This window comes from Penicillium verrucosum (genome assembly GCF_028828655.1).
Source record: "Penicillium verrucosum strain IBT 35672 chromosome Unknown utg000005l_segment0_segment0, whole genome shotgun sequence".
Taxonomy (NCBI): Eukaryota; Fungi; Ascomycota; class Eurotiomycetes; order Eurotiales; family Aspergillaceae; genus Penicillium; species Penicillium verrucosum.
In genome coordinates this window covers 1,147,521-1,173,789 of record NW_026643214.1, presented here as the reverse complement: position 1 = coordinate 1,173,789, position 26,269 = coordinate 1,147,521, and the positions used below count along the sequence as shown (strand labels likewise).

The window sequence follows — 26,269 nt, the reverse complement described above, 5'->3', positions numbered from 1 at the left end:
AAAATGATATGAGATAGCGAGCTCTCTATTGTTAGTGTTAAATGATGAATGTTCCACTCGACATTGAATTGCTTGAAGATCGCCGCATTTAGGTGGAATTTTCTATTAACTGGGGCAAAAAAAGACGTTTATATGCCGTCATGGTGATATATCAAACCTGTTGCCCCTGAGATGCCTCTGAGATGAGAAAATACTTGACAGCCAAAACTTGAATTGGTCATGGCGGAACGAGGGGAAATCCGCCAATTGGAAATGCTATGAAGTCCTTCACGTCACTGAGCACTGAGCGGCCAAGATTGAACCAAAAATGAAAAAAAAAAAAAAGGTTTCATTCTGAGGCCGCTATTAAAAGGCCAGTAACCACCAAAAAATACCCAATACCATGCAATGATGCTCAATAAAATCAAAACGTAACCAAAATACATGAATACATTATTCATAGATATCATCAGGATCAGGAACCATAGCCAACGTCATAGACTTCGACATCGAAGAAGCCCTCTTACTATCAGCCGCAACAAAAGGCGACGTCCGCCGTCTAGGTGGCAGCCCATAATTCCACCTAGAGCCATCCGAGCTATCACGAAAGCTAGAGGGGTGCAGACTGCGACGGTCATCCTCCTGATAGGTGCTCCCTCGGACAGTCGGAGTGGAATAGTCGCGATCGCGACCACTGTATCGCCGATCACTAGACTCGGACAACGATCCGCGCCGCGAGTGTGGGCTGCGGGGCGAGTTGACAGATTGGCTGCGTGGAGTGTCAGCGCCCGAGCTCTGAAGGTACCGTCCGCTGGTCGGAATGTACTTGAAGCGATTGCTAGGATGGGTATTGTTCTCGACTACTTCGGAGGTGTAGTCCTGTTGAATTGGTCGATATGCAAACTCATTTCGCTTTTGCTCGGAGCGCCGGGCGTCCCTTTCTGTCTGTGATTCGCCCCGCAGTTGTTTCGGACGCGAGGCGAGGCGCACTGAGAGTCGACCCGGTCGCAGGCTTCCGAGGGAGAGTGAGCTGCGCCGCGAGACTGTTGAGGCTTCGCTACAGACGCTTCTGGTGTCATCGTCTTGGTCCTCTTCGTTCACGGAACGGGCATTCCGCCGGTCTTGCGGAGAGCAGTCGGGCACATAGCCGGGCCCGTAGGCTGACCTCTCTTTGGCGGGTCGATGGGGATTGTCGTATTGATTCCAGGACCCATCTGTGGGCACAGAGATGGACACATCCCCCCATCGAGCATGGAGAGGTTTTGAGGAGTCCGACTTGCGGAAGAGAGATAGAGGTCCGTTGACGATTCCCGCCATGTCTGTGAGATAGTTGTTTGATATTGACTCGTACTGCTCTGATATCGCCTCCCAGGAGAAGCAAAAGGTGACATTCGTCTAACGGGGAGGAGTAATAACCGAGCGGGGGAATTAGAGGGCAGTGTTGATATTAATGCGTTCTAATGAGAACCAGCAAACAACCGGTGACAAGGACCAGCTGATAAGTCCGCAAGTTGGGAGAGTAACGGGATTTGGGTAGTTTTCACGCAAATCCCCTTCTGCAATGATCCAGAAACAAACAAGTGGCTAAGGCGACAGGTTGGATAGTGGCCAGGATGACGATAAACAAGGGTCTCGAAGGGCAATGGAGGGGGTAGCCAATGAACTGAATCCTTGTAAAGAGGCCAGCTGAAAAATAACAAAAAGAAAGTAAATCAAAAGCAAATCGAAGCAAGTGGGAGTCCGCCAGGGACTTTGGTCTAGCCAGTCTGAAACTGAAAAGGAATGAAAAACCTTCATTTCAGCGGAAGGCGTCCGGATATAAAGCTTGGTCTCAAAACGGGTGTCAGTCTAAGACCACTCTAAGAGTCTAAGAGATGTGTAAAGCGCTTTGTGTCAGTTGGAGATATCATTGTAGCTGTTGACATCGACCAATAGGACTTGGGCGTTACCGCCCAGAGGTGATGCAGAGATCTACACTCTGCGCTTGACAGAAGGGGGGATCGTTCAAATGTTCCTTAATTAGTTCACATATCAGCCACTTCGGGTCTTAAAATAGATGTCAATTAGCTGCAATTTACATTCCTTGCTCGCTTGCAGCTTGCATAAAGTACTGTCGGGAAGTATTCGTCAACTTCAATTCTTCCTATATCCTATTAAATCTTTATTTTGGATGTTTTGTAGAATACGTTGTGTCTGACTACCCTCGCTTTAAAATATTTAATCATCCACTCTCTTAAATTTTCATTGGAGAATTTCTATCTGGTGTGCTTCTCACGGGTTGATTTCATGCTAAGCAATTACTTTCGAGGCCACACTATATGCATGCACGACCAATGTAACACACCATGAACAAACCAGGCTAATTAACGATATTTATAGTAATTCTCATTAATGCGAAACTGTGCTTAATGTATATACTGTCTAATGCATGTGCTTTTGGGTGACCTAACCCTACATGTACTCTAGAGCTAGAATTTGAAATTGTATACAAGCATCAAGTACAAGTGCGAAGTTGAAAATAAAAGACCAGGCCGATTTTGACCCATTTAGTAAGCTAGAAGGCTCAGAGTTCAGTTTGAATACATATAATATTAGTTAAATTTTCCCTTCCAGTAGTATTATATATTGTATAAGAGCCCCTGTCACTCTAATCAATCTCTTCAAGACCCTAAATAGTGGGGTCTTCACAGGGCAATTCGTATGGATCATTGAAAAGAGCAGATTTTCCAACGCCGTTGTAGAATTAAACGATTTGGACCGCCCTCACCGCGAGGAGCTCAGCCACTTCGACCATCTCCAATGGCTCGACTGTATCCGCGTCTCCTCCATCAATCCTCAAATTTGTGCCGGAAGCAAGAATCTACTTCAAGAGGCGTGAACCCCTGGAGTATCATCCTCCTGGGTGGCATTTTTTGGGACCTCTTGGTTGGTATATCTGGCCTGGTTGACACCATCAGCCAGATCAATGTGCCGAGTTTTGTTTGGAACTCCTTGATCTCTGCTTTCGAAGCAGTGCCATCCGATGTAGGCCTTTCAATTAAAGCCTGTTTTTCATCGACTGGAGTGGCAACTGCTTTGCGGTTCTCACGACCGAAGCGAGCAAGGATTTCGTCACCGTAGTCGTACTGAGATATGTAGATAACGCCGTTGTACGGGTAAAAGTGTCGCTTTGTAGGTACCATCATGTTTGATTTTGAATACCCATCGTAGACTCAAGACAGGGGACGACAACCCTTTCTTGCAGAAGAACGAGGAATTCTCTACCAGTTGCCGTTTTGCAATGGATGCGATAGCCTCTTTATGTGCAGCAACTAAGAATTTGTCTTTCTCGACACAGGCCTTTGCTTCCTTCCAGTCATTAGGTTCAAACCCACGTCATTGAATGTCAATTTGGAAGCTGCATACTGTGGATCTTTTGATGTAAATCCCGTGCACCCAACCCACTGGTTAGAGCAAACACACTCCCTGCCGAAAGCCCAGATTTTTGACGTAGCTGCTGAGAATAGACTTATCAGCACATCCAGAGTGTCAGCAAGGAATTGAAGGATGTTGCTATCGAAGAAAGACAGGCTAGCTAAGCTGTCAATGTATGCTTGGCTAGGCTTCCTAGGCCTTGTCGATCGTCGTAAACCTTGATCAGTTGAATGCTGAGCAGATAGGATGTAGTCAGCATTAGGTGAATCATCTAGAATCAGATCCAGATAGGAGAAATCAATTGGTAATTCCTAATTGACAACCTGCCGGGAAGCAGATTGTGGCTCCACGAGAGCCCCTGATCCACCTGCTTCAGAGTGGACACCATTATCCTCCCGTTGTGCCTCCCCAAACCTACCAAAGCTACCCGCCATTTCAACATTGTCATCGTCATCACCGGGTAAATCGAAGGTACCTCGATCGGGGAGGGGATCGTCGGACGGAAGGTTAATGCCGTGAGGAATGTCAATTTTAAAATGTGTGGATGTTATGACGTCTTCTTCTACACCGTGGTGCTCGTTAATAACGGTGGGGTATTGAACGGTCGACAAATCTGATCGAACGGCCGGGGTGAAACGACGGTCAATTGTAAACTGCATAGTTATAGTGTACTACTAAGGTAATAGAGTACCTAGTTAGGTAGTAGATACAGTGAACTACCGAGGTAGTGAATACACTGGACGGTGGGGTGGTCGAAGAATCCAACCAGTGAAAAGCTCTGATCGAGGGTCCACAGTGGAGTGGTGCGACGCAAAACACCGAGGATCGGAGGAAAGATGAGGCGTTCAGCATACAGTTATGTAGAGGCTTCAACGGCAAAGGACTCATAACCTGTTAGAGAGAGGGTACGCTGGTAAAATCTCTGCATTGCGCTAGGAGAGAGAAGAAACTACCTAGTTAGTGTGTGCTGGGACTAAATGTAGGGGAGGACCCTGAAAGTTTAGTACCGCCTTCCCAATTGGGTGCGACACTGAATTCTGCCATACATTTCTGCCAAATGCAGTGTTTTCTGCCATATAGGTACTCTACCACCCCCATATAATTCTGGTTTACATAGTTATAGTAACTGCATTTCAATGTGAAAGAAAAAAAAATTGTATATTTTATTGATTTCTGCGGGTTAATCGATCCTAAGTGAGAGAATCGGGTGAACGTGGCTTCCCAGGTGGATTGCTGGGTGCTTGGCTAGGTAGGATCGGAATCTAGATGCGATTCGTCGCTTCCTCGTTGTTGGCCGGTGCCTGCTGGCGGCGTGGGGACCCCTTCCCCTTGGTTTTAAACCCGTGCTTCTGTTGAAGCCGGATAAAACGCATTCGACATGCTGCCTTGGATATTCCAAGAGCCTTGGACAGCCCCGTGATCAACCTATAGTGAGGTTTTAGTTAGTATAATCTGTATTCCAGCCATTATCCACCAAGTGGCGGATAACCAACCTTCATATCTTTGAGTAGGGTTAGTAGGAACTCTTCGTCACTTGTCTTAGCCTTCTCGGCCTTGGTATTCGGTTTGGCGGAGGCCATGTTTGTTGGTGGAAAGTTGGATGATGTTTTGATTTGTGTGGTAAAGGTCCAATGATGGTATTTTGGCCTTAGACTGCGCCTCGGCCTTGGTCTTCGAGTTGGCAGGAGCCATGGTGAAGGCTGAGATATGAGGTTGTTATGAAAGGCTCGAGTCTGCTCTAATCGGACTCCTTGGTAGGAGTTGCTTCTTTCTCGATAGAGGCCGGTGCCTACTGTCGGCGTGGTATTTCCTTGCCCTTTTTCTTAAATCCGTGCTTCTATTGAAGCCGGATGGGCCGCATTCGATATACGGCCTTTGAAATTCCTAGAGACTTAGAAGCAGTCTCGTGGTCCCCTTCCCCTTCTCTTTGAATCCGCACTTCTGTTGAAGACGGATGAACCGCATTCGGCATACGGCCTTGGATATTCCGAGAGCCTTAGAGGCAGTCTCGTGGTCCCCTTCCCCTTTGTCTTAAAGCCGTGCTTTTGCTGCAGCCGGATAAAGCGTATGCGAATGCGGCCTTGGTTATCCCGATATCCTTAGCAGCAGTCTCGTGATCGACCTATAGTGAGATTTTGGTTAGTATAATCTAAATTCTAGCCATTATCTATCAAGTGGCGGATAACCAACCTTCATATCCTTAAGTAGGGTCAATAGGAATTCCTCATCACTAGCCTTAGGATGCTTCCCGGCCTTAACTTTCAAGTCGGGAGGAGCCATTCTCGTTATTAGAAGGTAATGTTTGGAAGTGATGTTTGGAGGTGATGTTTGGAGGTGATGTTTGGTGGTGATGTTTGGTGGTGATGTTTGGTGGTGATGTTTGGTGGTGATGTTTCAGAGTTAGATGGTGTTTGGATATACCCAATGGTGTTATATCTGAAAGAAAGTCCAATGAGAGTATGTGTAGAAGAGAAGAAAGAAAGATGGAGAAGCCAAGATCTAGTGAGGCTTTTATGCTTATCAAGTAGCAATAGGCCAATAGCCACCTTCATAGTATTCATGTGAAAGGCAGAAACGAGCCCTATAACTTTTCGTCACTGGCCTTCGCACCTTTTGCTGAAGACTTAACGGGTTCTTTGCCTTTGGTCTTCGAGTTTATAGGAGCTATGATAAAGGTTCGTTCGTTGGCTGAGATAGTGAGGTTGTTATGAAAGGCTCGAGTCTCCTCTAATTGGACTCCTTAGTGGGAGTTGCTTCTTTCTCGGTAGAGGCCGGTGCCTGCTGTCGGCGTGGGGTCCCCTTCCCCTTCGTTTTAAATCCGTACTTCTGTTGGAGCCGGACAAAGCGCATTCGGCACGCTGCTTTTGAGATCCCGAGAGCCTTAGAGCCTGTCTCGTGGTCCCCTTCCCCTTCTCTTTGAATCCGTACTTCTGTTGAAGACGGATGAACCGCATTCGGCATGCGGCCTTTGAGATTCCGAGACACTTAAAAGCAGTCTCGTGGTGGGGTCCCCTTCCACTTCTTCTTGAAGCCGTACTTTATATACAAGCATCAAGTACAAGCGCGAAGACTTGAGTCTCATCGTTGGTCGGGGCCTTGACATTTATATTTAGCTTGAAGTTGGCTGGATCCATGGTCAAGCTTTGTTTGTTGATTGAGACGGTGAGGTGGAAGATGTAAACGAATAGATACAAGTGATGATGAAAGACCTCCTCCCTGAACTTGATCTTGCTGGCGGACTTGCTCTTGGTGTCATTGCTTCTCGGTATGGGAAGGACACCGAAACCCCCAATTTTGTAAAAATAACCGTTCGGGTTTCCAGTATATATATATTTAGGTTAACAGCCCAACCTGACAGCTCCCCACGACAGTGACGACTCTGGGCTTAAGATTCCTTTAGTTGCTCACTTGAAAGAAAGGTTTCCGTAATGACAACCGGTATAGCTCCAGTGTACTTTCTTTTGCTGCAATCGCTTGATTCGGAAATTGTCCGGCGCAAAGTCTTTGAATCAATTGTTGAAGTCTTTAGGTTCTCTGAGTTGGTGTTCCATTTGCAAGGCGGGTCAAGCTAGGGCGAGAACGAACACAGCGAGGGAATCCTTGTAAGGCTACCAAGGTCAAAGAAACCAAGTCAACCACACAACTACCCAGACAAACTGCCCGAGTAAATGACACTCGAGGCCGTGTGTTTCAACTTTGACTTTGGGCGGCATCGTTCGAGGAGGGTAGGTTGCAATCCGAACAGGCAGGGGCCCGGGTTAAATACAAGGGCATAGTTAAATATGCGCACCCTGATGGCAGGAGATCGCTCTCTAGTGCCATGGTCATGGTGATCTTGAGAAATCCACACTTAATATAAAGCAAGACCTGATATTAAACATGTAAGCCGCCACCAAAGACAAAAGGAGAGCCCACAGACTTTGTTGGATATTGCCTAGCTTCCATACCTTTGAGGGCCACACTTAACGATTCCATCAAGCCTGGTGCAGATGTAGCTTTTTCATGATAATAATACCGAGAAGTCAGATCTTGAATATAAACAAGAAAGGCATGGAATCATAGGGTAAGGCCTGGCAAATTGTGAAGCTATTTACCAGCCAGGTTGATGAGTGAAGACTCACTGAGAAATGAAGAAAAAGAAAGAGGAACTGAGTCTTTTAAAGGCAAATTGACCCAATTAAGGCCTGTTCTGTCAGGCATCAATGAGCAAACATCTATCGACGAAATGGAAAATAGGCTCTGAAAAGCAAGTGTAGATTGCCCCAGTATGATGCATCTTGCAACATAGGGTGAATCGTGGTCTACTGTTGGGGTTCTGTGTTACCATCTTTTGAACCACCTAGGCAGATATTGATGGACTACGACGTTATAAGTTTACACGTTGATCTAACCTTAGAATAGTTAGAAGAAGTGAGAGTAAGAAATCCCTTTCATTGTTATATATAGTGTTCACCCTCCCAATTTCTTCTCAATCAAGACTTAATCGAATCGTACTTGATGCCACAGCTATGGCCAGCGTCCCCGGTATCTCAGTTCTCGGTGCCCTCATTCTCGTTGGCCTCCTTCTCAATAGAAGCTGGTGCCTACTTGCGGCGTAGGGCCCCCTTCCCCTTGCTTTTCAATCCGTGCTTCTGTTGAAGACGGATATACCGTATGCGGCATACGGCCTTAGAAATCCCGAGAAATTTCGAGTCTATCTCGTGATCGACCTATAGTGAGGTTTTGGTTAGTATAACCTGCATTCCAGCCATTATATTAAGTGGCGGATAACCAACCTTTATATTTTCCAGAAGGGTCAATAGAAACTTTTCATCAGTGGCCTTGGGATGCTTCCCGGCCCTTTACTTTTAAGTCGGGAGGAGCCATTCCCGTTATTAGAAGGTAATTTTTTTATGATAATAATACCGAGAAGTCAGATCTTGAATAGAAATAAGAAAGGCATGGAATCATAGGGTAGGTCCGGTAGGGCTCTTAGCTAATTGTGAAGCTATTTACTAGCTAGATTGATGAGTGAAGACTCACTAAGAAATGAAGAAAAAGAAAGAGGATAACTAAGCCTTTTAAAGGCAAACTGACCCAATAAAGGCCTGTTTTGTCAGGCATCAATGAGCAAACATCTATTGACGAAATAGAAAATAGGCTCTAAAAAGCAAGTGTAGATTGCTCTAGTTTGCTACGTCTTGCAGCATAGGACGAATCGTGGTCTACTGTTAGGGTTCTGCGTTACTATCTTTTGAACCATCTAGGTAGATATTGATGGTCTACGGCGTTACTAGTTTACACGTAGATCTAGCCTTAGGAGAGTTAGAAGTAAGAGAACTATGAAGTGAGAGTAAGAAATCTCTCTCATTGTTATGTATGGTGTCCCCCTCCTACTTAATCGTACTTGATACCACAGCTGTGGCTAGCGTACCCCGGTATCTTAGTTCCCTATGGTCTCATCCTCGGTATCCTCGGTAGCCTCATTCTCTGCCGTACTGGACTCCTTGATATGGGTCGCTTCCTCTCTATTAGGGGCCGGTACCTATTACTGGCGTGGGGTTCCCTTGCCCTTGGTCTTAAACCGGTGCTTCTGTTGAAGCCGGATAAAACGCATTCGACATGCTGCCTTGGTTATCCCGAGAGTCTTAGCGGCAGTCTCGTGATCGACCTATAGTGAGGTTAGTATAATCTGTATTCCAGCCATTATCTATCAAGTAGCGGATAACCAACCTTCACATTTTCCAGAAGGGTCAACAGAAACTTTTCATCAGTGGCCTTGGGATTCTTCCCGGCCTTTACTTTTAAGTCGGGAGGAGCCATTCTCGTTGTTGGAAGGTAAATTTTTCATGATAATAATACCGAGAAGTCAGATCTTAAATAGAAACAAGAAAGGCATAGAATCATAGAGTAGGGCTCTTGGCCAATTGTGAAGCTATTTACTAGCTAGGTTGATAAAGTCTTCACGAAGACTTACTAAGAAATAAAGAAAAAGAAAGAGGATAACTAAGCCTTTTAAAGGCAAACTAGCCGAATGAAGGCCTCTCCTATTAGGTATTAATAAGCAAACATCTATCGACGAAATAGAAAATAGGGTCTAAAAAGTAAGTATAGATTATCCTAGTTTACTACGTCTTACTACGTCTTACAATATAAGGGAATCGTAGTCTACTATTAGGGTTCTATATTACTATCTTTTGAACTACCTAGGTAGATATTGATAGACTACGACGTTACAAGTTTATACGTAGATCTAGCCTTAGGAGAGTCAGAAGTAAGAAAATTGTGAAGTGAGAGTAAGAAATCTCTTTTATTGTTCGTTGCACATTGTTTTCCCCTCCCAATTTCTTCTCAATCAAGACTTAATCGTTCTCAATGCCATAGTTGTGGCCAGCGTACCCGGTATCTTAGTCCTTGCTGGCGTCATTCTCGGTGGCTTCATTGTCGTTCGCCTCCTTCTCAATAGGAGCTGGTGCCTGCTTGCGGCGTGGGGACCCCTTCCCCTTGGGTTTGAACCCGTGCTTTTGCTGCAGCCGGATAAATCGCATCCGACATGCGGCCTTCGTTATGCCGAGCGCCTTAGAGGCAGCCCCGTGATCGACCTATAGTGAGGTTTTAGTTAGTATAATCTGTATTCCAGCCATTATCTATCAAGTGGCGGATAACCAACCTTCAAGTTATCGAGAAGGGTTAGGAGGAACTGTTCGTCGCTCAGCTTGGCCTTCTCGGCCTTGGTATTTGGTTTGGCGGATGCCATGTTTGCTTGTGGATAGTTGGATGATTGATGTGTTGATTTGTGTGGTGATGGTTCAATGATGGTATGTGTAGAAGAGAAGAAAGAAAGATGGAGAAGCCAAGATCTGGTGAGGCTTTTATACCTCTGGATTTTGGAACAAACACGCGGGAACAAAATCAACAAGCACTCGTTTGTGGGTACCGTACCAATGCAATATATTACCCAACACGGTACATGTTAGAGCCCCCGGGGGCACAAACAAACGATTGTCACTGTCTGTATCTCAAATACACAAGCAAGAACACTCGGTTTAGAACCTATAGCAGCCTAGAGTAGCTACTCGAGACACTGCCTCTTGGGACTTGACTACAGCCGAGTTTAACCCTCCGCCGCCGATGAGACATCGCAGGTGACAGGCCCCTTCTCTGTCTATTGGGTTCATAGGCTGACATTACTTTCACTTTGCAGTTACAACTCCACTCATCCTACTCTAGAACCCTCATGTCTTAGAACTTGACGTCGCGAATGGGCCATAGGGTCGGCCACCAAAACGCTAAGAGAACGTGGATAGCCCAGGGGTTCCTTTCAAGGCAATGAGAACATCTACAATGGCCTGCAATCTCTTGAATGGTTGTCGAACTCAATCGGGCGAACTCTGAGCAGGCAACACATGATGAAGGCACTCGCCTCTTCGCTGCTTTCCCTCCTTACTACTAGCTATGCCTTAGATTTCCTTCCAATAACATGCTCATCTTTAACTTGTTGGTAAGACTCCATAATTTGGGGGCTCGTAGTGGTCGTTTACTCGCGGTAACTGCAGTGCGTCGAGAAAAGCTACAGACATGGACAGACAATCTCAAGTACCTCGCCTCCTTAAGCGTCTGAAGTACGTGCGGATCACGTCACTTCTCGGGACTTCATATGGATTTTGGTTTGAATTATCTCTAAAGCTGAGATGAATAGATTCTCTAGGAGACTATAGTTGATAGGGTCCTCAGTATAACCACGTGTGAAGTTTTAATAGGAATCAGACTACAGTAGAAATGCAGTATCCTTCAGATTGCAGGGCATCGGTGGTCAATCAGGAACCACAGAAATATATACATGATTATCTACACATGAATGAGGTTTCAGCCATCTGTCCGTCATATACCATTCATACGCCGGGTCACTTGAGGCTCTTTCTTGCATTGCTTCCCGAGGTCCCCACATGTGCCCCACCTTTAACCTTAATCCCAGATATCATCCATGGAAAGTACGTACCTAGGTACTCCTGATAAAATCAGAACATACACAAATGAGACAGTAACAAGGCAGGGTGGTTGAGACAAAGAAATAAAAAACAAACAATGGTCAAACCCGAGAACGAACGACAGATCACGCTCTAGGTACGTAAAACAAAAGAGGAAAAATGAGAGAATGCCCTCGGGCGTTAGCTAATAATTCCAGGTAGCTAACGCCGAAGGGCATGGAATATATGGAGGTTATATTAAATTTAAGGACAAGAAATGGTAGTTATTACATGTACAACAGAGAGGTCCCCAACCAAGCTAATAAAAGCCGGGATGTTATCTCATACAATGTACATCTAGTGCTAATTAGCTTCCAAATATACGCTCATAGTTCAATGGAAAGGATCTGCATTTGTTGGACACTACCAAAAGGCACATAGGTTTCCATCCATAGTTGTAGAGCTGGCGTGAAAGGCGTGTTTTGTAACACTCAATTACTACTAGTAGTATTATTGTGTAACTCCTTACCCCTGTTTCTTGGCTAATGGGGATGATGGACCAAGGGTGATCAAATATGGAGGTCTCCAAATAACCAATCCAAACTAGAAACACATAAGACTTCCAGTATTTGCATCGGGTTATTTAAACACATACAATCCTATAAGTTGCGTGTCGCCCTACCTAATAGTCTTGTAAGGTTATCTAAACTAAATTGAAGTATCGTTGTATGGAAATAGATTATGAGTCTCTTGCAGTACCATACACCACGATCTCCTCTCTTTCTTGCTTGTTTCTGTGGCTGCAGTTGATAGGAATCAGGTAAATAGAGTGAGTCTGACCTCATTTTCTCGTGGGGCATGTTTAAGATATAATTTCGGTAAGCGTGAGTGCTAGAAAAGTATATACCTGGAGATATAATAGTATATACTAACAGTGTATGTAAGTTATATGGGGTGTGCTTATTCATAAGGCTTAATCACTAGTTATACCGTAAATTAAAGAACTAAGGACAGAAATTTGGCAGGTAGTTTAGTAGATGGCTGCACAAGTCGTAGCCAAATCCACCTGCGCCTGTGAGTATAAAGCCAAGAAAGCTCCCATCCATAGCCGGCTTTCAAATGCAATGGTTTTGGTACTATGGCTGATTTCGTCCGAGATATTTAGCCCTAAGGTCCGAAGCATGTGATCTACTATTCCAACCATCTATACCACCATATCAACCCTCTAAAAAAGGTTCAATAACCCAAACGAGTGTGTATTCCAAGGTGGACGTAAAGAATAAATCTAAATATTGAAACTGACAAAAGAGCCTGCGTGTAATTCGTAAATAATAAATCATCTCGCAGACCCGAATCGAACCAAAAAAGAACATTCCAAGCAATCTATCCCAGACCGTAGCCCATATATCTTGTATAATATACAGTACTGGGCACTTGAGTCAATCAATCCCAATACATTGAATCCTCGCCCCACTGTACAATATGTATAAAGTGCGAAAGACGTCTTGGGTGTGACATCAAAATCAATTCATATAACAAGTCCAAGACTAATTCCAGCGCAGCAATAGATGGCGAGGAGTCACTCAGTCGCTCAGCTACTCAGTATTTACTGAGGGAAGGGAGTGGGAGAAGGTCCAGTGGAGAACTCCTGGAGCTTCCCGAAGGGAATAGAGAATGGCAGGTCGGTGGGGAAGCCGGAGGGGAAGGCACTCAGAATTCCGCTGGGGATGGAGAAGGGGAGGTCCGTGGGGAACTGACGCTTCTCAAATCCGCTGGGGAATCCGCTGGGGAATCCGCTGGGGAAGCCGGTGGGGAATCCGGTAGGGGTGGGGAATCCCGAGGAAGGAGTGACGGTGGGAGTCGGGACGCTGTTGGGAGCAAGTCCGTTGTGAGGAGGACCATCGAAGGGAGGGCCCTGGTGGCCGGGTCCGTGGGGAAACTCGCGCTTCTCGAAAGGAAGACCAGTGGGCGCGGGGAAGTCGCTGGGGAAGCCACTGGGGAAGCCACTGGAAATACCGCTGGGGATACCGCTGGGCATACCGCTGGGGAAGCCGCTAGGAGGGCCGTTGGGGAACTGGCGCTTGTCGAAGGGGACTCCGGTGGGAGTGGCGGTGGGAGTGCCGCTGGGGACGCCGCTGGATGGGGTGGACACATCACTGGGGACCCAAGAGAAAGGAGGGGGCCCCTGGGGCAGGGCGAGGGCGCAACCCATCATGCCCATAGCAGCGATGCCGGTGTACTTCATTGTGGTTGGTATGGATTAATTGGAAAATATTAAAGTAAAGAATGGAGTAATTTGGATGAAAGTTAGACTCGTATATATGGATGGTATATCAAAGATGGACTTTATAGTTTAGAGAAAAATCTCGTAGGGCCTGGGACGGGTTTATAAGGCTGCCAATTTGTCAAGCTTGTTGGTTTGGGGGCTTGGTCCTGCCGAAGTGGACTCCGTGATCGCGGCATGACTTCAGCCTGATTGCCTCATCAGGGGCTGGGCAGCCCGCAAAGTGGACTGGCTGGACGACGATAGTACCTTAAAACGGTAGAGATGGATGTGTCGATCTTGACTTGAGGGACCTTAGGGTCGTTAGGGACCAGGCACGAAGTACCTGTGTATGGGCAGAGGTGCATAGCCTGGGGCTGAGGTATTTTCCTTTGATCCTTCGCTGGCCAGCCAACGCGCCAAAAAAAAGTAAAGAGTGGTTCTGATACATTCGACGAGGCAAGTATCGACGGTACAAACGCCACAGCCAGGTACCAAACAATAGTGCGACGATCATCTTCCGTGTGCAGAATAGCATAAAAGTCAAATCGATGAATTGTCGGGATGTTCTGACCGTATTAAACGCTTCACCTCGAAGGAAGCGTCCTACCTGACAGGCTCGCAACCTGGCACGGCCGAGAGCGAAGCCAGTTCTCACTCGGCTTCAAGGCGTCTGGCGCAAGCTACTCCCTTGTTTTGGCTGTAGCACATCAAGTCAGAGATGATTTGCTCATCTCTCCTTTTCCAGCGTCGTTAGGCTTTTTGGCTGTAACAGAATGGCTGGGTACTCGTTTCATTTGTGTTGATTTCGCCACGGCGTACGTTGCAGGAAGGATGCTGATACAGGAAGGATGCTGATACACAGCCTGTGTCAGGGTGCGCTGGTTGTGCCACGGACGAGGGTGGACTCAAGGTGGCTGGAAACGGTTGGGAGAGGCACTGATTGATAAGTGAGGGCCAATGGTTACGGCCTGATCGGCGAAGTGGATCAATTTCGAGCCAATATTTTCTGAATTGGGAACATTTGCTCCGTAGGCTGGTTTTGGATCTGTAATGGACATGCGCTCAGAATATCTCAATGATGGTCTCCCCCAAGTTGAGCTGTGATGTGTTCCACTGAAACACAGATATTATCTCCTGTTTCTACCCCGTATAGAAGTTCGAGAACATCGAGATACAGGCCACAATATTGGAAATGGCCTGGAACATTAGTTGATGGCCGAGTCGTCGTCAGCCCTGGGATGAATGGGGTCTAGCTGGCCCACAGTGGACCCCGTGACATAAAGCAACGTTGGTAATGGACACTTCTACTTTGCCCTTAAAACACCTAACAACATGGATATCACGATAAAATATGGACCTATTTCGTGTTTAGCCTCAATCTATCGGCATATCGACTAGTATTAACAACACAGACACGTGTACGGGATAGGTAAACCATGTATCCATGACCCATCAATGCTCATTGCCGATTGTTTCCTGATATCGATTTGCCTCTGTACTCCACTACCTTCTCTTTAGTTGGCTGTACACCGAGGGCGCCAAGCATCCTTTGTGACTCTTAAGCTCACTCAACGGCATGTTCTCGGGATTTGAGCTGGAAAACAGCTTGGTTTTAGGGATATTAGCGCTGACTGTGGAGCCTATATCACCCCTTGAATGTAGAATAATATATCCTTAAGTAGCTTAAAAATGAGTAGTCGATTGAAGGTCTAAACCCAAACTCCATTTCATCTGGGGATTCAATGCCCCACGGTGTGTACGTAGAAAATTTCCCCGCTATATACAGAAAACCGCCGTATGCATCTCATATGTTGTAGATAGCAAAAACGAAATGGAAAGGACAAAGGCAAACTCCACGAATCCTGCGGATTGGATGTCTCAAAACAGAACCTTAAGGAGGGATACACAGGGGATGGTCTAATATTGAGGACTTCAGATTGAATGGACAAACAGAGGAAAGATAATCGCGCAAGAGATGCAGGATGCTTGGCCGCAGATATACAGGACCACAGAGTCCGCAAAAATCAAAAAGCCTTCCGGTCCGAGTGTCTTACATCGTCCGGAGCACGGGGCATGAAATTAGTTTGACCTGAGGTGTAATCTTGTATTTGTCAGAGAGGCCGGAGTCTGCGGCTCACGACTCCTAAATATGTGAGGAACGGAGGGAGTATGATACACGGCTAATCGTATATTCTTCAATGCCGATTTTTACTCGTTAGGGGGTCAGGCGAATTCGGGTGGACTGTTGGTGTTGGAGTCATACTGAGCAGATGGCGGGACGAAGGTGGTACGGTCATGGAGAGATCTCGAGCCGACGGCGGATACGCCTGCCTCGAGGAACTGTGACGAGCCGTAACGGAAGAATTGTAGGCCGGACCAGAAGAGAATGAGGATCGTCGGGACCGACCGGGGCTATGGGGTCCGTGACTCGCATGTGCTCCATCGAATGAAGATGACTCCGACGACGCTCGGTGGCCTGCGAGTTTGGGACGAAGCATGTATGATCGCCCGAGCTCGTCGTCGCTGCTTGACCCGATGTCGAATATCGCTCCGTTGTTGAACGATACTGAGGATGTACGGCGGTGGGTCCTTGGTTGGGTTGACATGGGGATTGCCTCACTCGATTGCAAGAGAGGCGGATCCTCCAGTGAAACAGTACTTGGTGTCTTTTTCAGTTCCCGGTTTGGTTGATGCCGTGTTTGTCCTCCCAAGTGCCTCTTTTCCAGTTCAGGGCTGTGGGATCCTCTTCGTCTGTCGCGATAACGTCCCCTTCCACTGCTGTCTGCCGAGTCAACCAAGTGACGGCTACGGTTTGGCATACGTAGATCAACCTGACTCGGACTGAAAGCTACCCTGGCCCGCATATTTTGAATGGCATTATCGAGTGCCAGTTCAATGGCGCAGTGGTTTCGGATACGGCTTAGTCTTGGCCACGTCGCCCGCTCACCACTTAAGCATGCTGAAAGCATGAATTCCGTTGTCGGATTCTCCAGGAGTCGCGGAAAGTTGGACGAAATGAGTTCTGGGTATATGTTGATGTCTCCATGATATTTTTGATTTACGATCGAGGCAAACTTGGTCATTGATGTTGGGAAGACTCCAAGCTCCGACAGGACGTTCATCCGATGCAGCACCTCATCTTTGGCAAGGTGTGTCATCGTGTTCATCCATCGAGGGATGAATGAAGGGCCGTCGTTTGCCTCGTCCTGTGGGCCTGTTTCCTTTGGAAGGAATGGTACCACATGGGGGTTCACCTGGGAGACAATGAAATGGTTCACGTTAAACATCTCTGATAAACGTGTCATGGGCAGATCTCCGTCGACAGAGCCATCGATATACTGTTTGTGAAGGTCATTCCACGGGACTGGTTCCCCTGTCAACGGATCTTTAGCCATCAACGTGAATGGCCTAAACACAAAGGGAACAGAGCATGATACCGCGCTTGAGAGATGTTAGAAATGCGTTGAGAGGAAGGAAAGGGGAGACTTACACAGCAGACCAGATCAACACATTGGGCGCAGAAATATAGTTCAACAGCCGTGGAAGCTCATACATGCCGGCACTTGAGACACAGATGTTCAGGATTCTGCGGGTGCGGTTATATGCTTCCTGGAAGGTCATATCACCTAGCCAGTTCCTGATAGTCTTCGCCAAGTGGGATATGTCAAGAAATGATCCAAACTTCAAAAAACGAGTCATCTTCTGCAGGATATTTTCCTCTTGGCCCTTTTCATTGAACACATCAAAATCCCCATGTACGTAGGTATCCAAAAGCGCCGGCAGTTCATCATCTGTGCGCGTGCAAAAGACCGCGCACACAATGCTACCAGCAGATGCACCTGAGATAATTCGAGGAATCATGTTTGCTTCATAGAGGGCCTTCAGAACCCCAATATGGGTCATACCAAAAGTGGCACCTCCGGAGAAGAGGAGCGCACTGCGACCGAATGCCTGTCGAGCTGCCAGCAGCTGGTCCAGGATATACTTCAGCTCCAGTCCATCGCAGCGACCGTGCACCGACAAATCCACCAGTGTGGCGATTGTCTCCAAAGCAGTGGTGATATACCTATCAATCAAATTCTTGGTGCCGATATGCGAATGGCGGTAGAGAGAGGCATTGCTCATATGCGCCAGGTCCCGACTCAGCGCAGTGCGGACCAGAAACAGCATCCGGCTTACGTCGCAGCTGATCCGAGCATCTTCCAATTGTCGCAATCGATCCTGTACCAAGCAAGGATCATATTCGGCGGACTCGAGCGTCTGCTTCCAGGCATTGTTGTCCTCTAGTTCATCCAGTTCAATGGCGCAACTTCGCCATTCCTCGTACGACACAGCCTGCAGCCCAAGGGTTAGAAAGGGTCACTCTGCAGATGCGCTCGCCCGTCCCAGGTACACCACATGCATGTACTTACATTCTTTATTTTCAGATATAGGACTTGTTTGCGGTCCTCGATGTCCGCTCTTTCTTTCCGTTGTTCCTTGGAGAGACCATCACGGTACGTATGCAGAGTGTCACCGGCCCAAGTCCACGAATCCCTCACGAGCGAGGATACAGCTGGGATGGAGATTGTTTTGCGGAGGGGCCGGGGAGATGGTTGGGATAAGGGGTGTTCTTGAGAGTGTTTGCGCCGATGATGGCACTGAACTATTGTGGGGTCGCCCAATACCGACATGGTAGGCCTGTGCATTGGGGAAGCAAGCCATCAGCCGGGGTATGAAATGCGGAGATCTGTTAACTTTAATAGAATTCGTATAAAAAAAGAAAGTAAATGAGTTGTAAAAAGTAGAGATTCTACAACTTCAAGTCAAGTTTGGCGGTGACCTAACAAACGTCACGAGGGCCAATGGTAGCCAGTTTCCTCAGGCTGTTTGGGGCTGACCACTTTTCCTTTCTATGACGATTTCACTACAACAGTTGTATTCTTCAATTACTACTGGACTCTATTATTCCAAGTGGATATGTTCGATTTATAATGTTTCAGCTTATTTAGTCTCCTGTACGGAGTAACCGGTGAAATATCAGAAGACCTGTTTTTCCCCATGATCTTACCCCCACGATCATCTACCCCATGACAGTGGGGTATATAATATTGACCTACGGAGTACTCCGTACGATTAATCTATCACTGTTTTCTTAATATATTTTCAATAAATATGCCTCTAATATTCTTTTCTACAATCATTGGAATATGACATTCTCAGATAATTGGGCATCAGCCCCGTGGAGCCCCGGCCAGGGGGCATATTCACATGCAAACGGCATGTGAGGCCCCTCAGGGCTGATTTTCGCCTTCCTATGTCATCCTTCGAGATCTTGTTGGTACAATTCATTTGTATATGCACAGTACTGGATATGATTGGACGGCCAATAACCAAGATCAGACGGGTATCATATTTCACGGAGCCACTCCTTCAGCGCATGTCTTGCTCGCACCTCGACCCCATTCTCGCGCCAGAAGTGGCCCGCGCCATCGATCATCCGAAACTGGAACTGACTGCATGGCATGTGCACCATCTCGTCTGACCACCTCTCCAGTTTCCCAACGGAGGTGAAGGTATCCTGGTCCCCAAACAGTGCCAGGGTATGGTGCGTGCTCTGCTGGTCTGCTGGACGCGGGCAGGGGATGTGGGGACCTTTAGGCGTATCCGTTTTCACGTTCAGTGATAAGGTCGAGAATACAGTTAGGAATTGGCTAATCGGCGGCAATAGCGGAGACACGAGGAGATAGGAGATGGATGTCGTCAATGCACGGAGGTCTGGGACATCGGCCAAATTGTGACTCATTTGAAGTTGCCCCAGGGATAATGCGGCTATGCGTTTTGCTGTGTTCCTAATCTCGTATATTGGTGTTGATTTGTTTGTAGGGGTTGTTGTAGTTGACGCAGAGTGGAAAAGGTCGAGCATAGTATCGAGAGTCGGTACATTTGAGGCAATCAATGACCCATAAGAATAGCCACCAATAATGAGACGAATATCTGGGTTATTTTTCACTCCGTCGCTGATTTTGCGGGGCTCTGAGGAGTCTACTTCCTCCCTTAAGGTCAATGCGAGCTTGAGGAAGTGCAGATATTGCAACATGAACCCGTAGAACGACACATAGTCACCAAGCTCGGGCTTTGCAGTCCAGCTTGTTCGTCCCTCGGAGTCTCCAGCTCCACTACATATCATTCATTAGCAACTTAGTCATGGCAGAGTGTTAGAAATGGATGATGATACCGAAAGTTGAAGGTCCCCACGACGCAGCCGGCTTGTAGAAGCTCACTGCCAATGAAACTGACGACGGGATCATCGTAACATCCTCCCAGAGTTGCGTATGGATGTGCGACAACAGCACCGCGGTTGGGCCAGGTTGTTGCTGATTCTATATTTTGGAGCACGGATGGGAGATAGACACGACATTTGAGCTTCGTGCCATCATAAACAGATGGGAGGAAAAAGGAGAAGCTTGCTGATGGAAGATCCATGGTCGGGTCTAATTTATTTCATATTCCTTTGCTTTGAAATGCAATGCTTACACTTCGCTGTTAATAGGAAGAGGTCGAGGGTGCGGCGAGGTTTCGGTGTTCCGCCCACAATAATCAATAATTCGGACCAACCCCCAGACACAATTTGAACATCGCCTTCAGAGCAAAATTTATACGAGTACATGGCGAGAACTATTATGATCGAATTCATCGAGAATTCTGGTAGGACAATACTAGAAATACATTTACATGGCGAAAATATGAGATTACCACTTGGCGGGAAGATGCTGTGTAGATCGCGTAGATCTGGGTAATTATTTATTTATTTAAATATGTACTAAGCGCACATCAGGTCAACCATGATGGATCTGGCTCATCGTCTTCTTCCGACCTAGCATCCGAATGATGGGGATCTGAATCCTTGAGCAGATCAGCTGGAGGCTCTGGGTCGTCATTTTCCAGCTGCCCTGTGCGGAAGTCCTCGTGGTTCTTCTCCAAGCTGTCATCGATCTGGGGAGAATCCTTGGGAGTAGTAGAGTTCAGGGGTGCATCCTCTTCATGAAGCGGGAGGCCGAAGGCGGGAAGAAGCAAGCCCCTTGCTTCTCGCAGGGCCTCAAGCTCGGCTGCAATGCAGCAAACTAATAGCTTCCAGTCCTTATCCTCAGCGAGCTCCAGATGGGATTCGATCCGGTGAGTGGTTTTCTCCAAGTCATCCAGAATACTTCTTACGAGTCCTTCTTTGTAATCCGGCGGTGTGGATCCTCCTGACTCGGTCGTTGATGTGGTCATCTCGACATAACGTCGCATGTTGGCTTGTAAGCGCTTCTCAAAACCAGAGACATCGGACACCGCTTGTTTCCATACTCCGCCTCCTTCTTCCAGTGCCAGTATTTCCGCATCCACTTTCTGTTGCCTACTGTGCAAACCGACTTGTTCGGTGTTCCAATGCTCCCTGGCCATGTCAAGTGTGCGACGGTTGGGGTTTAAAGAGTGAAAGCTGGATTCGCTTGAGTTTTGCGATAAGGGTTGGATCGGAGGGTCACGGAGGTAGTTTCGGATGTCCGAGTCGAGTAAAGACAATGATTCGGTATAAGAAGAAAGTTTGGCATCGACCGAGTTGTTGATGTCTGAAATCTCGTTCACAAGATGTCGATGTTTAGCTTTCATCTCATACAGCCTGGTCTCCAATTCATGAATGTCAGTCTCAAGGTTCCGAGCCTCTTCTTCTAGCTGCTTTGAACGTCGGCTCTCCTCATCTCCATGTATAGTAGTAATAGCATCTTCTAGACCAGCTCTTCTCGACAGGAAGCCCTGGATATCACGCAGTGCGTAGTCCCTTTCATCTGTCTGAGATACGAGAATCTCTCGTTCTTCTTCTCGTAACTTGAGCAGATCATATATTGATTGAAATATGCCCTCTCGGGCAGCCCGAAGCCCGATCTTCTTAGGCGCGGGCTGCCTAGTGGGCACCGTGGGAGGGGAATGAGATGGACTCGCATTAGATGACAGTCTTGGAGTCAAAGTTCCGGTTGAGATATCATCTGCTTGAGGCCTAGCGAGAACGGAGAGAAGGCCTTCGCTTTGAGCATCGATCAGGACTTGGAGATTGCGTTGTATGTGTTTTGTCTGACGTTCAACGTATAATAGAGGGTCATGGTGGTACATAGAAGCTCCAATCGGAACTGGTGGCAGCCTTTTACCACGAAAAGATTGTTGAAGAAGAGTCGACATAACGGAGAAAGGAGGGTAGATGGCCAAGCTTCAACCAGAGGAAGGGTTAGAGCTTTATCGCGGCAATCCTGGGTAGAAAGACTTTTTAGTAGTTTCAGTCCAAGATCTGACCTATTCTTAACACCATCACCGGATTAGAAAGGCATAATTCATTCGCCAGCTGATGGCGAACTGTTTACCGCGGAGGGGGAGGCCGCTCGCAGCTGACCGAGCGCCATCCACGTGATCCTTCATGTACAGTCACCTCCGCTCAGGCGTTGACGTTGCTCTCGCGCCAGCAAAGCTTCTGACAACTGCTCCCAGCTTCCATTCGTACGTGCACTTCATCCATTTCGTCCCTTTCATTTAATCAACTTTTGTCTTTGTTGTCATATTCTCACTATTTGGGGTGACTGATTCCCCCTTGAAACCTTGTTCTGCGCTGGGGCTGATTCGCTGTTTCAAGCTCTCTCCCGATTGACGTTGCTTCATCACAACAGCAACACAACACCTATCACTCCTCCAACTCCGTCCAGCAAATCGTGACGCGAATCGTTTCTCAATAAAGATGGTCGGACTCGTATCGGCCGCCGGTTTGGTTGGCTTCCTCTCCGAGCCTGACCCAGAGCTCAAGGTCTTTGCTTTGAAGACATTAGATTCTCAGATCGATCATCTCTGGACAGAGGTTGTCAACTCTGTTCCTGAAATGTGAGTTTTCTTCTATTAGACTTGTGAAAATGAGCTTCATCTCCATTGTGGCGTCATTTCTCCCGAGTCCGACCGGCTACTAGGGCTCTGCTGACTATCCATCTAGTGAGGCTCTCTACGAAGATGAATCATTTCCGGAACGTGGCCTTGCGGCGTTAGTCGCATCAAAGGTATATTATCATCTGCAGGAATATAACGAGAGCATGGTTCTTGCTCTAGGCGCTGGAAAGCTGTTCAAGCTGGAAAACGGCGGCGAGTACGAGGAGACCATCATCGGTATGTTGAAGAAGACCCACGGCATTGGCTATCTTTGATACTAACATGTTTCCTCCTGCAGCGAAATGCGTTGATACCTTCGTCTCTCTATCTGCCGCCCAACGGCCTACCGCGGGTGACCAACCAGCAAATCTGAACACTGCATTCCCTGCATCGGGCGACGGTGCCACCAGCACATCGGCCAGCCTGACTTCTCCCATCACACCTTTCTCTAAATCCGCACTGCCCTCGAAATCGTTGCTTTCTCGCGCGGAGGTTCCCGGCGTGGACTCTGCACACCCTGGCGGCGATGACACTAGCGTTCAGCACGAGGAAAACTCCCTTGTGTTGAAACGCGGCGTCCAGGGCCAATTGAAGACCATTATTGAGCGTTTGTTTGAAGCATGCTTCCGACAAAAGCGATACCGTCAGGTCATTGGAATCGCCATCGAGGCAAAGAACCTGGATGTGCTCCGCATGGCCATCCTTCGCGCCAGCAGCGACGAGAAGCAGGAGGAGGGTGACTCCCGTGGCAGCGAGGAGCTCATGGAATACGTTCTGGACATCTGCATGGGAATTGTCCAAGAACGCGCCTTCCGCAGCGAGGTTTGTTTTCCCTAAAGATTTTCCACAACATTTGCCCTCGTCGACTAACCAAAGCTTAAATTTCTAGATCCTCAAACTAATTTTGGAACTTCTTAATGAAATTCCGGCCCCCGATTTCTTCTCGATCGCCAAATGCGTTGTCTACCTTAACGAACACTCGATGGCCTCCGCTATTCTCCGCCAGCTTGTTGAGAAGGGAGATGCGCGATCCCTTGCCGTTGCTTATCAGATTTCCTTTGACCTTTACGACAACAGCACCCAAGAGTTCCTTCAGAAGGTTCGACAAGAGATTGCTGAGCTTGTCCCTGAAGACGAAGCGGATAAGGAGAACAATGAAGAGAACAGCGAGCCAAGAGAGTCCGACGCATTGCTCGAGGACCAAGGAAGCTCTTCCCGGCCATCGGATAAACTTTCAGATCTATCAGAGGGTGCGGTTACTGCATTTAAGAACATTCTTTCAATTCTCGATGGAATCAAGACCATACAGTTGAATTTGGAGTTCTTATACAGAAACAACAAGGCTGACATCGCGATTCTAAACAAGATTCGTGACAGCCTTGAGGCTCGCAATTCTATCTTCCACACGGCTGTGACACTTTCCAATGCGTTCATGCATGCGGGAACCACCCACGATAAGTTCTTCCGTGACAACCTAGAGTGGCTCGGCAAGGCCGTCAATTGGTCCAAGTTCACAGCCACTGCTGCATTGGGTTGTATCCACCGTGGTAACCTCAGCCAGGGCCAGAAGCTCCTCCAGCCTTACCTGCCCCGCGAGCACATCGCTGGGGTTGGAGGCTCAGGATCTGTCTACAGCCAAGGTGGTTCTCTGTACGCCTTCGGTCTCATCTATGCCAACCACGGTGGCATGGCGGTTGACATCATTCGCGATCACTTCAAGAAGGCTACTGAAGAGGTGGTTCAGCACGGTGGTGCTCTTGGTCTCGGTGTTGCGGGTATGGCGACAGGCGACGAGGGAATTTACGAAGACCTGCGGAGCGTTCTCTACACCGATTCCGCTCTCAATGGTGAGGCTGTCGGTCTCGCCATGGGTCTCATCATGCTTGGCACCGGTAACATGAAGGCTCTTGAGGACATGATCCAGTACGCACACGACACGCAGCATGAGAAGATCGTCCGCGGTCTGGCTATGGGTATGGCTTTGATCATGTTTGGACGCCAGGAAGCTGCCGATGAGCTCATCAATGGTCTCCTCGGTGACCCCGACCCAACTCTGCGCTACGGTGGTATCATGACCATTGCCCTGGCTTACTGTGGCACCGGCAGCAACAAGGCAGTCCGCAAGCTTCTGCACGTCGCTGTCAGTGATGTTAACGACGATGTGCGCCGAGTTGCCGTGCTCAGTTTGGGATTCATCTTGTTCCGCAAGCACCAGAGTGTTCCTCGCATGGTCGAGCTGCTTTCCGAGTCATACAACCCTCACGTCCGATACGGTGCCGCCATGGCACTCGGTATCTCCTGCGCCGGCACCGGCTTGGATGAAGCCATCGACCTCTTGGAGCCCATGCTTAAGGACTCGACCGACTTTGTTCGTCAGGGTGCTTTGATCTCCCTTGCTATGGTCCTCGTCCAGCAGAATGAGGCCATGAACCCCCGTGTTACCAGCCTCCGCAAGGCCATGATGAAGATGCTCGGTGACCGTCACGAGGATGCTATGGCTAAGTTCGGTTGTGCCATTGCTCTCGGTATCATTGATGCTGGTGGCCGAAATTGCACTATTAGCTTGCAGACGCAGACGGGTAACCTCAACATGCCCGGTATCGTTGGTGTTGCGGTCTTCGTGCAGTACTGGTACTGGTTCCCTCTCACACACTTCTTGTCGCTTAGCTTCACCCCCACATCCGTGATCGGTGTCGACCAGAAGCTCGAAGTGCCACACTTCAAGTTCCACAGCAACACCCGCCCCAGTCTCTTTGACTACCCCCCTGAGCAACAGGTGAAGGCCGAGGAGGCCCCAGAGAAGGTGAAGACTGCCGTTCTTTCTACCACTGCCCAGGCCAAGCGTCGCGCGCAGCGTCGGGAGAAGCAAGCACGCCGTGAGAGTATGGACATTGACCAAGCGCCCACAACACCTAAGGCTACCGACCAGCTGGACGCAATGGACACTGACGATGTTGCCAAGGAGGAGGAAGAAGCTAAAGAGGCAGAGAAGGGTGCTGCCGAGGTGCTGAAGAAGAAGGCTGAGCGGGAGAAGGTCGGGTACGAGCTGGACAACCTCTCAAGGGTACTTCCAGCTCAGCTCAAGTACCTCACTTTCCCTGATCCGCGGTACGAGCCGGTCAAGAGGGTATGTTCATTCCTGTTTGTCCCAATGAATCCAATGCTAACAAAATTGCAGCCCACTGGCGGTGTTGTTGTGGTTCTCGATAAGCAGCCCGAAGAGCCTCGCGAGGTTATTGAATTGAAGGCCAGCAAAGAGGCTCGCCAAGGGCCTCCTCCGACCGAAACCCTCCAGGACCGCCTGCAGGCCGCCATTGGAACCGCTGCTCTGCAGACCCCTCAACGGGCTGATGCTCGGGCTGCTCTATCCGCTGCTACCGTAGGTGGTGCTGCGGCTGGTGCCGGTGTTCTGACTGCGGTGGATGAGGATGAGGAAGGCGTGGAGGATGCACCTGTCCCTGACGAGTTCTCATACGAGTCAGATGGGGAAGATCAATAGAGGGCTGATGCGGCATAGAATCTTGATGCTGGATGTATTACTAGACTAATCAGGCTGTCTACGCCGACGTGATCTATTTGGGGGCTAGTATAGCTTTACGTTACTGTGATTGATATGGAAGTTCCTATGTTACCTTAAACTACCCTGTATTCTTTTTGTATTGTATGCACAGGCCAGAAGGGCCATTGCCGGCTCGCCTTGATTTGAACCCCCCCGGTTAGACCGGCTTGATCCAAGGGTTTC

The 26,269-nt window shown here is 48.1% G+C and overlaps 13 protein-coding genes across 13 annotated transcripts; 1 reads left to right on the top strand and 12 right to left on the bottom strand.

Moving 5' to 3' along the window:
* Window positions 1–432: 432 nt before the first annotated feature.
* Window positions 433–1,296, bottom strand: N7516_011300 (uncharacterized protein; the record flags this gene model as incomplete). Its single annotated transcript, XM_057224018.1, has 1 exon — window positions 433–1,296. One exon carries the CDS (start codon window positions 1,294–1,296, stop codon window positions 433–435), a length of 864 nt encoding a protein of 287 aa, XP_057069158.1.
* Window positions 1,297–2,807: 1,511 nt separating this feature from the next.
* N7516_011299 (uncharacterized protein) lies at window positions 2,808–3,164 on the bottom strand (the record flags this gene model as incomplete). Its single annotated transcript, XM_057224017.1, has 1 exon — window positions 2,808–3,164. The coding sequence occupies one exon, from the start codon at window positions 3,162–3,164 to the stop codon at window positions 2,808–2,810; it is 357 nt and encodes a 118-aa protein (XP_057069157.1).
* Window positions 3,165–3,704: 540 nt separating this feature from the next.
* N7516_011298 (uncharacterized protein) lies at window positions 3,705–4,052 on the bottom strand (the record flags this gene model as incomplete). The annotated part of the gene is made up of 1 exon (XM_057224016.1): window positions 3,705–4,052. The coding sequence occupies one exon, from the start codon at window positions 4,050–4,052 to the stop codon at window positions 3,705–3,707; it is 348 nt and encodes a 115-aa protein (XP_057069156.1).
* Window positions 4,053–4,655: 603 nt separating this feature from the next.
* Window positions 4,656–4,973, bottom strand: N7516_011297 (uncharacterized protein; the record flags this gene model as incomplete). The annotated part of the gene is made up of 2 exons (XM_057224015.1): window positions 4,656–4,818; window positions 4,918–4,973. 2 exons carry the CDS (start codon window positions 4,971–4,973, stop codon window positions 4,656–4,658), a joined length of 219 nt encoding a protein of 72 aa, XP_057069155.1.
* A 416-nt stretch (window positions 4,974–5,389) lies between these two features.
* N7516_011296 (uncharacterized protein) lies at window positions 5,390–5,673 on the bottom strand (the record flags this gene model as incomplete). The annotated part of the gene is made up of 2 exons (XM_057224014.1): window positions 5,390–5,515; window positions 5,584–5,673. 2 exons carry the CDS (start codon window positions 5,671–5,673, stop codon window positions 5,390–5,392), a joined length of 216 nt encoding a protein of 71 aa, XP_057069154.1.
* Window positions 5,674–6,120: 447 nt separating this feature from the next.
* N7516_011295 (uncharacterized protein) lies at window positions 6,121–6,496 on the bottom strand (the record flags this gene model as incomplete). The annotated part of the gene is made up of 3 exons (XM_057224013.1): window positions 6,121–6,377; window positions 6,413–6,429; window positions 6,453–6,496. 3 exons carry the CDS (start codon window positions 6,494–6,496, stop codon window positions 6,121–6,123), a joined length of 318 nt encoding a protein of 105 aa, XP_057069153.1.
* Window positions 6,497–8,920: 2,424 nt separating this feature from the next.
* N7516_011294 (uncharacterized protein) lies at window positions 8,921–9,195 on the bottom strand (the record flags this gene model as incomplete). Its single annotated transcript, XM_057224012.1, has 2 exons — window positions 8,921–9,043; window positions 9,106–9,195. The coding sequence occupies 2 exons, from the start codon at window positions 9,193–9,195 to the stop codon at window positions 8,921–8,923; spliced, it is 213 nt and encodes a 70-aa protein (XP_057069152.1).
* A 584-nt stretch (window positions 9,196–9,779) lies between these two features.
* N7516_011293 (uncharacterized protein) lies at window positions 9,780–10,129 on the bottom strand (the record flags this gene model as incomplete). The annotated part of the gene is made up of 2 exons (XM_057224011.1): window positions 9,780–9,974; window positions 10,043–10,129. The coding sequence occupies 2 exons, from the start codon at window positions 10,127–10,129 to the stop codon at window positions 9,780–9,782; spliced, it is 282 nt and encodes a 93-aa protein (XP_057069151.1).
* Window positions 10,130–12,945: 2,816 nt separating this feature from the next.
* Window positions 12,946–13,584, bottom strand: N7516_011292 (uncharacterized protein; the record flags this gene model as incomplete). Its single annotated transcript, XM_057224010.1, has 1 exon — window positions 12,946–13,584. One exon carries the CDS (start codon window positions 13,582–13,584, stop codon window positions 12,946–12,948), a length of 639 nt encoding a protein of 212 aa, XP_057069150.1.
* Window positions 13,585–15,800: 2,216 nt separating this feature from the next.
* On the bottom strand, window positions 15,801–18,278 carry N7516_011291 (putative Patatin family phospholipase; the record flags this gene model as incomplete). Its single annotated transcript, XM_057224009.1, has 3 exons — window positions 15,801–17,046; window positions 17,096–17,940; window positions 18,018–18,278. The coding sequence occupies 3 exons, from the start codon at window positions 18,276–18,278 to the stop codon at window positions 15,801–15,803; spliced, it is 2,352 nt and encodes a 783-aa protein (XP_057069149.1).
* Window positions 18,279–18,994: 716 nt separating this feature from the next.
* N7516_011290 (uncharacterized protein) lies at window positions 18,995–20,070 on the bottom strand (the record flags this gene model as incomplete). Its single annotated transcript, XM_057224008.1, has 2 exons — window positions 18,995–19,763; window positions 19,823–20,070. 2 exons carry the CDS (start codon window positions 20,068–20,070, stop codon window positions 18,995–18,997), a joined length of 1,017 nt encoding a protein of 338 aa, XP_057069148.1.
* Window positions 20,071–20,418: 348 nt separating this feature from the next.
* On the bottom strand, window positions 20,419–21,801 carry N7516_011289 (uncharacterized protein; the record flags this gene model as incomplete). Its single annotated transcript, XM_057224007.1, has 1 exon — window positions 20,419–21,801. One exon carries the CDS (start codon window positions 21,799–21,801, stop codon window positions 20,419–20,421), a length of 1,383 nt encoding a protein of 460 aa, XP_057069147.1.
* Window positions 21,802–21,990: 189 nt separating this feature from the next.
* On the top strand, window positions 21,991–26,026 carry N7516_011288 (proteasome regulatory particle base subunit RPN2; the record flags this gene model as incomplete). Its single annotated transcript, XM_057224006.1, has 6 exons — window positions 21,991–22,189; window positions 22,247–22,488; window positions 22,595–22,764; window positions 22,826–23,349; window positions 23,417–25,654; window positions 25,706–26,026. Exons 2-6 carry the CDS (start codon window positions 22,349–22,351, stop codon window positions 26,024–26,026), a joined length of 3,393 nt encoding a protein of 1,130 aa, XP_057069146.1. The 5' UTR covers window positions 21,991–22,189; window positions 22,247–22,348.
* Window positions 26,027–26,269: the final 243 nt, after the last annotated feature.